The sequence below is a fragment of the Dipodomys spectabilis genome, unplaced genomic scaffold (assembly GCF_019054845.1).
Source record: "Dipodomys spectabilis isolate Male_0828 unplaced genomic scaffold, ASM1905484v1 ptg000140l, whole genome shotgun sequence".
NCBI classification, from domain to species: Eukaryota; Metazoa; Chordata; class Mammalia; order Rodentia; family Heteromyidae; genus Dipodomys; species Dipodomys spectabilis.
Window position 1 is genome coordinate 39,449,760 of NW_024870817.1, and position 14,145 is coordinate 39,463,904.

A 14,145-nucleotide genomic window follows, 5' to 3' on the forward strand; every position below is an offset into this window, starting at 1 on the left:
GTTACATGTTAGGATGAGAATATCCTGCAATTGTGGTTTTTAATTTTTTCCCATTGATTTTCTCCCTTTCTCCCCACCTCCCTTTTTTGCACATGTGTGCTCTTGGGCAGAGTCTGCTATCTCTGCTATCACAAGAATTTTACTGGACTTTGAGTTCTAAACATAAAAAAGGGAGAATGGTTTAATAGAATGCTTATTAATTTTAATATCTAGAGACTTCATACTCTGTTTAAAATTAGTACTTGAGAGTTTTCAAAGGGGTATTGTTACAGCATTCAAACATGCAATTAAGAGTGTCATGTGAATATCAGTAGAATATCTGAACTTGTAGTTCATAATTATAGCTCCCTTCTGAGTCTTTAGGTAAGTGGCTTAGAATAATCTGATGGTTTTGTTAAAACATATCAAGAATGGTTTTGTTAGGTGGGGAACAAGTTTTCACACATGGCTATTGATCTTGGGACCACACTTTGAAAACCACTACTGTAGGTCACATAGACTGGAGCCTTGCATGGTATCTTCCTCTGGATGTAGGATCTGGTATTTATCCTGTTGATACGAAAATTGCAGAATGTGTGCAGCTAACTGGTTTGCTTGTTATAGTACACTACAGAAACCTATTGGCTGATTTTAATAGATTCACTTTTTTTTCTTGCTTTTAAGTTCTTTTCTTTCCCTTCTGTTTTCCGTTTTCCTCCCCCTTTCTCCTTTTTATTCCTTCTCTCCTTTCTCTTTCCCTCTCCTGCCTCTTTTCCTTTTTCTCTCCTCTTCTCTCTTCCTCCCCTTCCCCTTTTTCCTCTTCCTCTCCCCTCCTTTTAACTCCTATCTTCTTCCATATCCTCTCCTCTCTTCCTGTCTCCTTTCCTTCTCTCCTTTCTTGGATTGGGATGGGTCACAATGGGATTTTGTTCGTGCTATACCACTGAACTTCATCCACACTTTTAAACTATGTGTTTAAGTCTCAACAGTGTTTGTGATCAGTTTGGGGTGATTGATCTCCATCTCTATGAATTAGATAGCAAATATAAAGTTGTTTCGATTGTAGTTACCTTGTATTGTTTTGATGTCAAATAACAGTATGTATGCTTGCACATAAGAAAGTTTCCCTTTTTTAAGTGTGACCCCCCCATGCAAGTAAATAAAGCTGAAGTTCAAGTATGTGTCTTGTATAAGACAAGAAAAAAATTAATATGAAACCTGTGAAAACCCATCATAACTTGGCTGGTGCCTTCTAAGTACTTAAGTGTCTGGTAAAACTTGCTAGAGCAGCATCTTCTATATAGTATAAGTGTAGATATTACTGAATAACCTTTTGCTTTCCAACATATTAATTTGTTTATTAGCCTTATTGTATTTTTCATGCATGAGCATGTCAGTAACCACATACCTTCTGCATCTATATGGAAATATCTACATCTACAGTGAGGTAGGGGGATGATTTTAAATGATTTTTCACTTTGTAAGAGAGCCTTACTTCTATATTTTAAAAAAGAGTATGACTCAAAAGGGCATTGGTTGCCAGGTGCCGGTGGCTCAAACCTGTAATCCTAGCTACTCAGGAGGCTGAGGTCTGAGGATCGCGGTTCAAAGCCAACCTGGGCAGGAGAGACGTGAGACTCCTATCTCCAATAAACCACTAGAAAACCGGAAGTGGTGCTGTGGCGTAAGTGGTAGAGCACTCATCTTGAGTTGAAGAGCACAGGGACAGCGCCCAAGCCCAGAGTTCAAGCCCTATAACTGACAAAAGTTAAGTAAGTAACTAAGTAAATAAATAAATAAATAAAATGTATTGAGCACCTACTGAATGTGTAACTGGGAAAAGATGTGATGTCATTCAAGGAATCTACCAATAGTTTTATATCTCTATACATTCTGATTTTTATTTTTATTTTTTATTTATTTATTTGCGGTTGTGGGGCTTGAACTCTGGGCCTGGGCACTGTCCCTCAGCTCTTCAGTTCAAGGTGAGCGCTCTACCACGTGAGCTACAGCGCCACTTCTGGTTTTCTAGTGGTTTATTGGAGATAGGAGTCTCATGTCTCTCCTGCCTGGGCTGGCTTTGAACCGCGATCCTCAGATCTCAGCCTCTTGAGTAGCTAGGATTACAGGCGTGAGCCACCAGCTCCTGGCTTGATTTTTATTTTTAAAATGATGTAAGTAACAGAAGGCAGCTAGAGCTATTTTAAAAAATCTTGTTCCTCCTGTCCCAACTTCTGCTATAATGGGGGGAGAAGATTGAGTAGGAAATGATTTTAACCTAAGTAACTTGGGCTGAGTTTGATAAATTTGAGTGCAGTAAGGCTCTTTTTCCCTTGGAATAACTGCTAACTGCAGTGTGTGTGTGTGTGTGTGTGTGTGTGTCTCTGTGTGTCTGTGTGTCTGTGTTTCTGTGTGTGTGTGTGTTTCCCTGTCCCCGGGTTGAACTCAGGGCCTAGGCACTGTCCCTGAGCTTTGTGTTCTGGCATTCTACCACTTGAGCCACTGCTCAACTTCCAGCATTTTGGTGGTTAATTCGAGCTAAGAGTCTCACTGACTTTCCTGCCCAGGCTGGCTTTGAACTGTGATCCTCAGATCTCAGCCTCCTGAGTAGCTAGTTTTACGTACATGAGCCACTGGCACCCAGCTCTGTAGTCTGTTTTTTAAGGAAAGATTTCATGGAGTAATCAGCTGCTGAATTGACTCAAGTAATATTTATGGAAGGAATGTAGCAAGCTCAGTCTAGGGGAGAGGATGAACAAGTACAGCATGAACACGTCAGGAGCTAATTAGTAGTTTGTCAACAGATGGCGGCTCTGGAATAGTTGGCGAGGCTTAGAGAAGTCTGTTACTTTGTGTTCAGCAGTTTGTCTAATGATGGGTGTGATACACAAGCAAAATGCTCGTTTTGTTTTTGTATTTGCAAAATATATTTAGCTATCCTTTCTTTAGACTATAGTCTAAATGTACTAGAAAGGTAATCCAAAGATTCTGTTATTTTAACAGCAAGAGGAATTGGGATACTAAAGAAAATGTAACTTTGCTGCTTTTGTCACTGAGTACAGAAGCTCTTAAGGGAGGTATTGAGGCACTGTGCTTAGTCCTCGTGGTTACGTGAGCTGCAGTGATGTCACCTGGTGTATCTGAAAGGAACAGGTGTGACCTGTCTGGCAAGCTTCCTAATGAACTCTAATAATTTGACAGTTATTTGGGTCTTGGCCTCTTCTCTTGTTACTGGTGTATCTGCTTTAATTTTATCTAAAGACACTTTTCTTGCTCTCTTGGTTCTGGTGACTAGAAATTAATGATTTCCTGATATGCAGGAAGGTTAAAAGTTGGCAGACTAGTTGCAGGTTACATAAACACACACTATTTGAAAACCATCACTTCCATCTTACCTTTAGCCTGTTTGGCTGGTGCTCTACCACTTTAAGCCACACCTCCAGTCTGACTTTTTTCAGCTTAACTTGAAGATGGAGTCTAGTACTTTTCTACTGGAGGTGGCTTTGAACTGTGATCTCTTAAATCTCAGCTGAAAGTAGGATTACAGTTTTGAGCCAATGGCAACAGCTATTTTGTGATTTTCTTTTTTTAACTTTTGAGAATGCAGGGTACTGGGAAAAAGAAAGTTTGGTTGTAGGAGAACAAATTGATGATTATCCAGGTTCCTGGTAATATAATCTCCCCATAAGCCCTCAAGCATTAAGAAATATTTTGTATCAGTTAATTTCTGGTGGATATGGTTATCTTTGTAATTTATAAAGTAGGTTGAACATGGATTAGATGCTGGGAGTACAGAAGAGGAGGAGGAGAAAGAGGAAGAGGAAGAATGAGATATGGTGAATGGTTATGGGGTTCAGACTGAGTTTAATCACCTTCCTAGGAGAAAGGGCTATCCTGACTGACAAAGCCTGGGCCTTGAACTGATGGCCTGAGCCTGTCTGTGATCAAGGGTAACATTCTATTATGTGAACAACAGTGCTACTTCTGGCTTTTTTGAATAGTTTTTTGGAGATGAGTCTATTTTCCTACCCAGGCTGGCTTCTAACTACAATCCTCAAATCTGAGCCTCCTGTAGCTAAGATTACAGGCGTGAGCCACCAGCGCTGAGCTAAACCAATGCTTTAGTTTGCCATTTTAATAGAAATTCACAGTAATGTAGTCAAGGCTGATGTAATTGATTGTTTAAGGTTGCTTATTGTTTAATGGATCATTCCCCAGAATTAATGCAGCATCCTTTTGAAGGACATTTTTATCCCTGTAAACTTCCTCTCAAATATTTTCCTAAGATTTGATGAAAAGCTGAGTTATTTCATCTTTATTATAGGTATAATAATGAAGAGATTGTAGTCTATGATTAATTGAAATTTAAGATTCATTAAAGTCTAAGGATAGGGCTCTTAGCTAGGACCAAAATCTTAACCATTTCAGTTAAGGTCACTGTGATGAAAAAATTTGGACTATTCCTTGAGTTTTAATTAAACTATGAATACATGTATTTAGTTCACTTGTAAATTATAAATATGGTAAGATACCTATCAGAGTTTATCTCCTAGAGACTCCCAGTGGTTAGATTGGCTTGAATTTATATGTTCTGCGTTTTTCTGTTTTTGTTTTTGTTGTTGGTCGTGGGCCTTGAACTCGGCCTGAGTGCTGTCCCTCAGCTCTTCAGCTTAAGGCTAGCGCTCTACCACTTGAGCCACAGCACCACTTCCGGTTTTCTGGTGGTTTATTGGAGATAAAAGTTTCATGGACTTTCCTGCCCTCCTGCACGGACTGGCTTTAAACCGCAATCCTCAGATCTCAGCCTCCTGAGTAGCTAGGATTACAGGTGTGAGCCACTGGCACCCAGCTTGTTAACTTTATTTTTTATTGTGAAAACACTGTACAGAGGGGTTACAATTACATGAGCAAGATAATGAGTACATTTCTTATCAAGCATTGTAGCCTCCTCCTTTGTTTCCCCTTCCCATCCCTTCCCATCCTTCCCCCGCTCCCCCCACTCCTCCCCCCCACACACACCAAAGTTGTAAACTTTGTTTTCGACATAATGACTTGTGCATCTCATTGTTGCAATGGGTCCACCTTATCCCTGTTTAAAGTATTTGTTTTCCCCTTCCCCTCCACAAATTATACCAACATCAAATACAGTGAAAGCAGGGGTTATACTGTGGGGGAGGGACATACAAAGCAACAAAGGAAATTTTCTTTTTAACAGAAGTAAAAATCCATATTACCACGACTGTTTGATTAGTTACTATGGATAATACTTAAAAACCAAGATTGGTTAGCCCTTTTAAATCCACGTCAAAGTCATAGGCAGACTTCTTAGCTGGTTCTGTATTGAATAAGAATGTGTTTATGTATTCAGAATAAAAAATTGAATTCATTGTTTTTACTTGATTAAATTATATTATCCTAGATTGAAAGCTGTGAAAAACTATTTAGTTTAGAGTTTATGATTTTATATTATAAGGTGAAGGATTTAATGCGACTAAATGGCTTGACTTTGAAAATATTTATGTGGTCATGGTTATGTTGGCTCAGTGGGTTTTTACAATCTCTAACAATCTCTGGTTCTTTGTTCTTCAGCATAGTTTATTGAAATTAACTACAAAATACACAGAACTCTGTTGTAATTATATGACTTAAAATAGAGATTTGTTTTGACCAATTCTCTGTAGCCAGATGTAAGGCTAAAAAGTTGTATTTTTCTTTAAAAAAAAATATAAAGGCTGAAATAATCAGGTTTTTTGTGTTTTTTGTTTTTTTGTCGGTCATGGGCCTTGAACTCTGGGCCTGAGCGCTGTCCCTCAGCTCTTCAGCTCAAGGCTAGTGCTCTACCACTTGAGCTACAGTGCCACTTCTGGTTTTCTGGTGGTTTATTGGAGATAAAGAGTTTCACGGACTTTCCTGCGCTGGTGGGCTTTGAACTATGATCCTCAGATCTCAGCCTCTTGAGTAACTAGGATTACAGGCGTGAGCCTCTGGCGCCTGGTTTAATCAGGTTTAATTATATAATTTCTGGATGACACAGGAAACTAAAAGGTTCTCTCTTTTAGGAATATGTCTGACTTACAAAAAGAAAAAGTTCTTGGATTAAAAATGTTTTTTTCTAGAGCCACCATTAATGTGTATTTAAGTAGTATTTACTTCCCCACCCACCATATGCCACTTACATACTTTTTGATGAGCCTTTTCGCTTCTGAATCCACCATCCACTGTATACTTCTTTAGAATAAAACAGAGTGTATGTACAGTGTGTGTAAGAGACATTCCAGTGCTTTGCTTGGGTGCTTTCCCCACCTCCACTAACATGCCCACTTTCTCATTGCAATGGCTAATTCTGTGTAAGAACAACAAATATCTGCAGTATTAACTTCAGTTTTCCTTTTTAGTAGTACCATAAAAATGTTACGTGCTGTCATTTTTAGGTATAAAGATGATACTCAGATGTCTGTGGACTATAATAATAAGATATTCATCTGGTTCAACACTGTCAGTGCACAATTTAAAGAGGAGTATCAAACCAAAACACTTAATCTGTTTGGAAAGACAAGATACATGCTCATGGAAAACACACAAACATATGGATGGAAAAAATGAAGTTAACTGAGTATTTCATAGGAAGTTATTACATTATTCAGGAGCAGATGCTGTAATTGGAAAATAAACCTTAAATATGGGCTTATGAGTTTTTATGTAATAAAGTCAAGGCCACTTATACTAGTTATGGCTTGTGAACTATTACTCCTGACATCTGAAGAAATGCTTGGCAAGTTTGCTCATGACTCATTGCCTATCCTGAAGGTTTCAATACAGTGATACTGCTGTATTGATATCAGTGATACTGTGTCGCCATCTGCCATCAGACCTTTTGTACACTCCATAACGTTCTTGTGACAGTTGTCCTCCACCCCCCCCCCCATCCTGATAATTATTAAAAGGTGAAGGGAAGTAGCCACATGCACTGTGAAGCTCTAAGCCTTATGAAATTAATAATAGTCTAGGGCGGGGGTGTGGCTCAGTCAGAGAATGCATGTTGAAGTATGCCCAAGGAAGGCCTGCTTGTGATCTCTAGCACCATGAGGGGCAAAAGAAAGGAGTAGCCTCAGCTTCTAAGAGGAAAGTATTGATATTTTTCTTCTTTCTCTTTTAGATTGTCCTTCTACTCAGGCCACTCTTCGTTCTCCATGTACTGCATGCTGTTCGTAGCAGTAAGTATTCTGTGCCTACTGATAGTTGGAATATGCACTGTGTGGGTGGCAGCTCTGCATAGGTGTCTTCGATGCTGCACAGGGCAGGCAAAAGTGAACATATCAGCAAGTCTCTTAAGAGTTTCCTGCTAATAATGTGCATCCTTAAATTTGGGGCACTTCTGGAGCCTACACCTCTAACAGCCACCCCTGAGAGCCACTCCTAACCTCTCAATGTGGGTTCACAGTCCTGCCTCATACTTTGCTTCTGCTGTCTGCTCTGTTGAGTTGAGCTTGATTATCAACAGCAAAGCAGCTATTGTGACTTCTGTTTAAGCAGTTTTTGTTTTCCTTTCACTTGCTGAACTTTCCCCACACAGCTTTCCATGGGACCAGTTTTTCCACTTCTGGGAGTTGTCTGTGGCACTCCCTGGTCCATTTCTAATCATTGGCCTATGGAGCAGCATGGTCATTTGCATGTATGTTACTCTTAAGTTACCCTAGAGGCATTAGAAAAGATCTGTACCTGTATTTTGCTTATAAAACTAAATGAATGTGTCATTTTTGGTTTTGTGTATGTCTGTCTGTCTGGGTTTGAATTTAGGGCTTTATACTTGCTAGGCAGACTCTCTACCACTTGAGTCATAGCCATCATAGCCACCTTAACCCTGGGTGTATTTTTTCCAGTAATTAATAGAAGACCAAGCTTGAAAACACATTCAAGGAATCTTTGACGATCAGTTTCAATTATGTTTTCTGTTTACATAGTACTTACAAAATTATATGTATACTCTGTATTATGTATTACCAACATTTAGAGGAAAAGGAGAGCTTTCTATCCTAACTGATCAGCGATACATCAACTTCATAGATTCTCATGTAATTGTCTTCCATGTATATCTGCAGATTTTTACATTTTCTTTAATCATGTTAAATAATGTATGAGTATTTCAGGGTTAAGTTAAAAATTCTATCATGTAATATTAAGGGTAAATTAATGGGAGTTAATTTGGCCTAAGAATTTAAAATCACCTGTACCAGAATCTTATTTGAAAAACCAAATTTCCTATGTTAAAACTATTGTGAAAGTCAGATATTGGTGGCTCACACCTATAATCTTAGCTACTTAGGGGTTGAGATCTGAGGACCATGGTTTGAAGACAGAAACATCCATGAGACTCTTAACTCCAATTAATCAAAACTGGAAGTGGAGGTGTAGCTCAATTGGTGCCTGGGGCAAAAAAGCCAAGCAGGAGTTCGAGCCCCCATACATGGAAAAAAAAAAAAAAGTAAAAATTGCAGGTGCCATGTAACATGTAAAATTCATATCTACAATGAAATACCCTCTGTATAACTTGTAAGCTGAACTTTAAAAAAAAAATCCAGACACAAAATATCAAGCCATTACAGACTCATTTTTGGCTTCTCCAACAGTCTGGAAATTTTAAGTCTTTCATAGCAACAGAACACAAACTCAGCAGAATTAAGGGCTTCCTTTTTAACACCTAAATGATTGTATAGATGTTCCATGAGAAGTGTAACTTACTTCAAGGTAGTTAACAGCATATGCCATTGTCACATTTTACCAGGAAAATTTGCTTTCCTCTCAAAGGGAGCCAACATATATTTTGCTCTTTTAAAAATAGGACACTTGAACAAGTGTTAGGTGAGGTAACAGGGAGAGCACTCCTCAAAGCACCAATTAGTAACTATACTGAACTATTTTTGAGGTGTTGAACCTGACTCACAGGATCTGTGGTTTGCTGTCCTCTCACCTGAGATAGCATCATCTTAGCCCTTTTTCAGAGACTTGGCAAATCTTTGATACTTGACTTGCACTTTACATTCTTGAAAATGCTTTCTCATAATCTCTATGAAAAAAGTAGATGGAAAGGAGAGGCCTCTGAGAGGAGACGCTAATGTCTCTGATCTTTCAAGGTATCTCTTGACAATCAGTAACACTTGCTGTATTGATAAAAGTCCTCTAAGAAGTCTCACTGATGAGATATTGGTGTGCTGAGGGGATATTCAGGAACCTGTGAGACGGCAACTGAAAGACACACACATACACAAAGGGAAAATTACTTCAACCATGACGTGGTAAATGGGTTAATGTGAGCCATTTAGAAGTAAATTATGAGGAAACAGTCCAGATGCCTAAGTTTGTTGTAGCCTTCCTGGAGAAGCCTAGCGACGCACTGCCTTTTCCTGACTCTTAGACAGTGGAAATATTTACTTGATTGGGATCAGTCCCAGATTTGATTTCAGTTCTGAATTCATAGATGTCTCCTTGCTTTGCAGCTCTCCTATTTATATGCAACATTTAGCTTCCTTTTTCCCAAATTCCTTAGGCAGTGATTCATCTTGATGCCCTGGGCATCTTGGCATCATGCATCAGTCCCAGGTTTGGGTGGAGATGTGCAGTCATTTAAGAATTTCTAACACCTAGAAATTAACTTCCAGTTAAAAATGTCTTACAGCCATCCCATTGATTATTGTTCTGTCCTGATTGGTAGCCCAGCGTTACACTAGCAAGAGGTGCCTTGACTGGTGGAAGCTCAAGGAAGAAGCTGCTCCGCATACATACAGCCAGTTTAAGTGTTTAATACTACCCTTGAATTTGGCTGAGCGTTAAGACTTCCAAATTTGGGTGGTTATTCAGAACAGTCATAGTACTAGACATGAGAAATGCACGAAAAGATTTTTTTCCTATTATTGTGAAAGTTGAACCACCAGATTGCTAATATCACTGCCTGTTACAAAGTCCCTCACTGTTTCAAGCTTTCTTCTCTGCCACAAACTGCTTCTTAGTTGCTACTTGCCTATTGAAGCCTTCTTTAATTTTTCACACCACCCTTTTCTTACAATTTTACACCACTCATTTCAATCCATCACTTAGCACTGTTGACATTTCATGACTCTGTTTCTGGGACTGGGAAGAACATCTGAGCCTTGGGCAAATGAGAAAGAGTTCCTGGCCCATAGAAAAACACGAGTCGGGGCTAGGAAGGTAGCTCAGTGGTAGAATGCATGCCTTGCAAGCATGAGGCCCTGGGTTCAATTCCTCAGCACCACATAAACAGAAAAAGCTGGAAGTGGTGTTGTGGCTCCAGTGGTAGAGCGCTAGCCTTGAGCTGAAGAGCTGAGGGACAGCGCCCAGACCCAGAGTTCAGGCCCCATGACCGGCAAAAAACAAAACAAACAAAAAAGAAAAACACGAGTCAAGCTTTAGATGGTGAATTAGAAGCCCAAACTGGAAGACTAAACTGAGACCCACATTATAGTTGGGACAGCCTATTTGTTTGCTGGATGTGGTATTAGAAGCAGATCGAGGTTCAAAGCTAGCTGGGGCAGGAAAGGCTGTAAGTCTCTTCTCTCCAGTTAACCACCTAAAAACTGGAAGTGGAGCTGGGACTCAACATGGTAGTATACTAGCCTTGAGCAAAAAAAGTTCAGGGATAATGCCTAGGCCCTAAATTCAAGTCCTATAACCAATGTAAAGCTGCATAACTTTAGTAGAAATAAAACAAAAACAAGATTTTGATTAAACACACAAAGGAAAGCTCTAAATTGACCTTCTGTATCTTTGACTTTAAAGTAGCATTCCCTGAGAACCTCCCTAAAGGAAAGCTATTTATAATGAAGCCGCACATGGAATGGAACTAATGCCTCACCAGCACCTGGACCTACTCTATGTCTAGTGGGCCACTTGGGTTTTCACAGCCACAGCCCCCCACCTTATGGCTTGCTCTCTTTGCCTGTTTCCTTCTTCATAACTTTAGATTGCAAACAGCCTATCAAGTACCCAATAGGTACGTTTTAACAACTTCTGAAAATAGACAACTCTGAACTTCCAGTGGGAATTTCTGAGGGAGAATAAAGTCCAGCACATCTTGGAGGAGCCTGGTTTAAACTATCTTGTGTGTTCTTTTGTGAGAGAAGGCAGGGCAACATTTTCCAAATAAGACTCACCCCTTCATCAGTAGTTTTCTTTAGAAGGGGAATTTGAAAGTATCAGCTAATGCTGCTGAGCCTGTCTAGTACCACATATTCTTCTGTTAAAAGATGAAAGAATTAAATGCCTTACCCAGAATGGGCTAATGCCCCTATCAACAGACGACACAAATGGGGAAAGGAGTAAGTTTTGAGTTTGCAAAGGCAGGGACAATAATGAGCCTTTTACTATAAGCTCTGTCCTTATTTCTAGTTTTAGCTTCAGACATTGTTTCTCTGTAGCAGTTAGGGAATGATGGAGAGATTCTTTGAAGTCATATGAAGTACTTGCTTTGTCCAAAATCATGGGTAATGTGCAGCGACACTCCTGTAACCAGAAGCTGTTTCCTGGCATCCAGCTCACACCTAGGTCTTGATACATTGTTAGTTAGCTTTGTTCTGACCAAGTGCTCTGATGTGATGTGTTCAAGAACTTCAGGATAAAAATAGGCTGGCTATGGGCTTTTAAAGAAATATCTTAAAAATAGAATTTTAAAAAGTGGTAGACTTTTTAGCCAAGTGCTCAACTAAGCATCTCCAGGCAGTGAGATCTTAAAATGTTTGTACTGTAGAACCTGAAAAAGACTTAGGAAGTGAAGCCTACTCACACAGGATTAATAGCCTGGGACAAAAGTCACAGTGGAATTCTAGGCATGTCACCTATGAATCAAGGTCTAAAAAACTCCTGGTGGTGTTTACTTTCTTGGGGTCAACTGAAATAGAGAAGTCTTCATAGGCAAGAGTAAAGCTCTATGAGATGCCTGTCTTTCACAGGGAAACACTCAGTACTCATGCCCCACGAAAACACAGTACTCCCAATTAGCAAGTTTTCTCAAAACATGGCTATTGGCACCCAGAGGAACCAGTGTATAGAACATAGATTGGGTGCAGAACTAAAAGCAGATCCCTGAAGTCCTTCAACGTAGAATAATTTCTGCATCTATAATGAGTTTCATTGATGGGAAACGTGTCTACATAGATGGATGTATAAGAAGAAACTTATAGGGGCGAAGATTTTCCTAAAGTATGCTGCAGCTTATTTGATTACTGATCCAGAGTGAATAAATTCCCTTCTTTAGGCTGTTGGGGAAGAAATCTGAGCAAAATAATACTTAATAGTCACAATTAACAAAAACAATGTGATACCTACAATAGAAGTCAAGACTCTTTGGAAGGAAAATACTGCTGAGGGAATTTTAGGATCTTACATGAGAGAAGACTTAAGAGTCCTGAATTTCCCTTAGGTTGGAGGTACAAAATGGAAGCAGTTTAATTAAGTCCCATTTTAGAGGGTTTTTTTTCTTGCTTTGTCCTAGTGGTAGGGCTTAAGATATCTCTGTGCAGAAGCCTGTGATTCCTAGGTAATTTTTAGTCAGAGTAGCCTGTTGGTGATAACTGAACTTTCTGACAGCAATATCCAAAGCTTGGTTTCACCATAGTCTTTTCTACTTGAGTTTCTTTCTAGTTAAGGGAGATATAATGAGCAAATCTTACAAGTCCCCTTTTTTTGCTACTACTGTCATAGTTGGAGTAACAACAAAAAATAAGGTTTGGGGTAAGGGAATCCACAGAGTTCCAGTAGCACTTAATCTAGCAAATGAGTCAGACCAGTTAAACAGCTGGTATGCTCTTTTAGAGCTAGATGTTTATACTGTGTACTTGATAAAATTAGACAACCTCTGGGTATTTGCCAGCTGCTAAGAACAGAACACCCTACAGCAGTGCCCAACTGGGAACGGATTTGCACATCTATTTTAAACAGGTAGTGCCAATGGGCAGAGCCTTGGAAATTCTGAAGACTACACTTAATTTAAGTCTGAGTCATAAATTATTGCACAAAATTTTTTAATGGATGCTAATATTATACTTTTACTGACAGGTCTTACTATGTAGTTTTAGCTTCCCTATTTGTGATCCTCTGCCTCATTCTCCAGAGTGCTGGAATTATAGTTGTGCACTACCTACCCAATAAACTTAATTTCTATTATTATTATTTTTTGGAGGGTCCGGTCGTGGGGCCTGAACTCTGGGCCTGGGTGCTGTCCCTCAGCTCTTCAGTTCAAGGCTAGCGCTCTACCACTTGAGCCACAGCGCCACTTCTGGCTTTTTTCTTTTGCTTATGTGGTGCTGAGGAATCGAACCCAGGGCCTCATGCATGCAAGGCAAGCGCTCTACCACTGAGCCACCTTCCCAGCCCCCAATAAACTTAATTTCTAATAAGAATACTACAATTTTATATTCTTAGAACTAATAGAAAGTTATATCCTTAGTGAGTAGAAATTAGGCTTTAAAAAGTGAGAAGATTCACTCAAGAATTTATTTTGCATCAAAAATTTTAAATAGGGTGGTAGAATAGCTCCAGTGGTAGTGACTGCTTAGCAAGGCCCTGACTCGAGTACCACAAAAACAACAAACAAAATCTTGAGATACTAATGCATCCAAAGTCAGAAGGTAGGTATCAGAAAAAGGAAATATTCAGGTCTGATAGTACCAAAAAAGGGTGCTACAATGTGTGTTATTATGTGAGCCAATTTTATTTATTTACACCGATAATGTGTTTAGTCTTAGTGGCTCCATTAAATAGTTTGAGGCTAGCAGAGCTTTCAAGTAAACTGGCGAGTTAAGCAAACAGTCCTTAGAAGGGCTGGGGCAAGCTGTGCTGAGCATGCTAGCAGTTTATCTCAAAACTAGGAACTAATTACAACATTGTGTTTAACAACCCAAACAGCAAAGGGAGGAGCTGACTTGAAATACTGTCTAAAAAGTCATAAACAAAGAAACCACTGGCTTTATAATTTGAAGGGTAAAATAGCCAGATAGGTAGTAAATTCGCCTAAACACAACTTATGGTTGCAATAGTATATATTCTTTTATGCTTAAAGGTATTAACTTTTAAGGCATTAAGTATAAGAATACTTAAAGTTCTATTCCATATATAGTAGATAGTCTGATAGTCAATTTGAATGCCAACCCTTTAGAA

General features: G+C 39.3%; 1 protein-coding gene across 4 annotated transcripts in view; it reads left to right on the forward strand.

Moving 5' to 3' along the window:
• Plpp1 (phospholipid phosphatase 1) overlaps window positions 1-14,145 on the forward strand; it is an 83,206-nt gene that overhangs the window by 67,683 nt on the left and 1,378 nt on the right. For all 4 annotated transcript variants that reach the window (XM_042690753.1, XM_042690754.1, XM_042690755.1 and 1 more), the window contains one exon: window positions 7,136-7,193. In XM_042690753.1, the coding sequence (XP_042546687.1) occupies window positions 7,136-7,193 (58 nt within the window). The remainder of the gene's footprint in view (window positions 1-7,135; window positions 7,194-14,145) is intronic.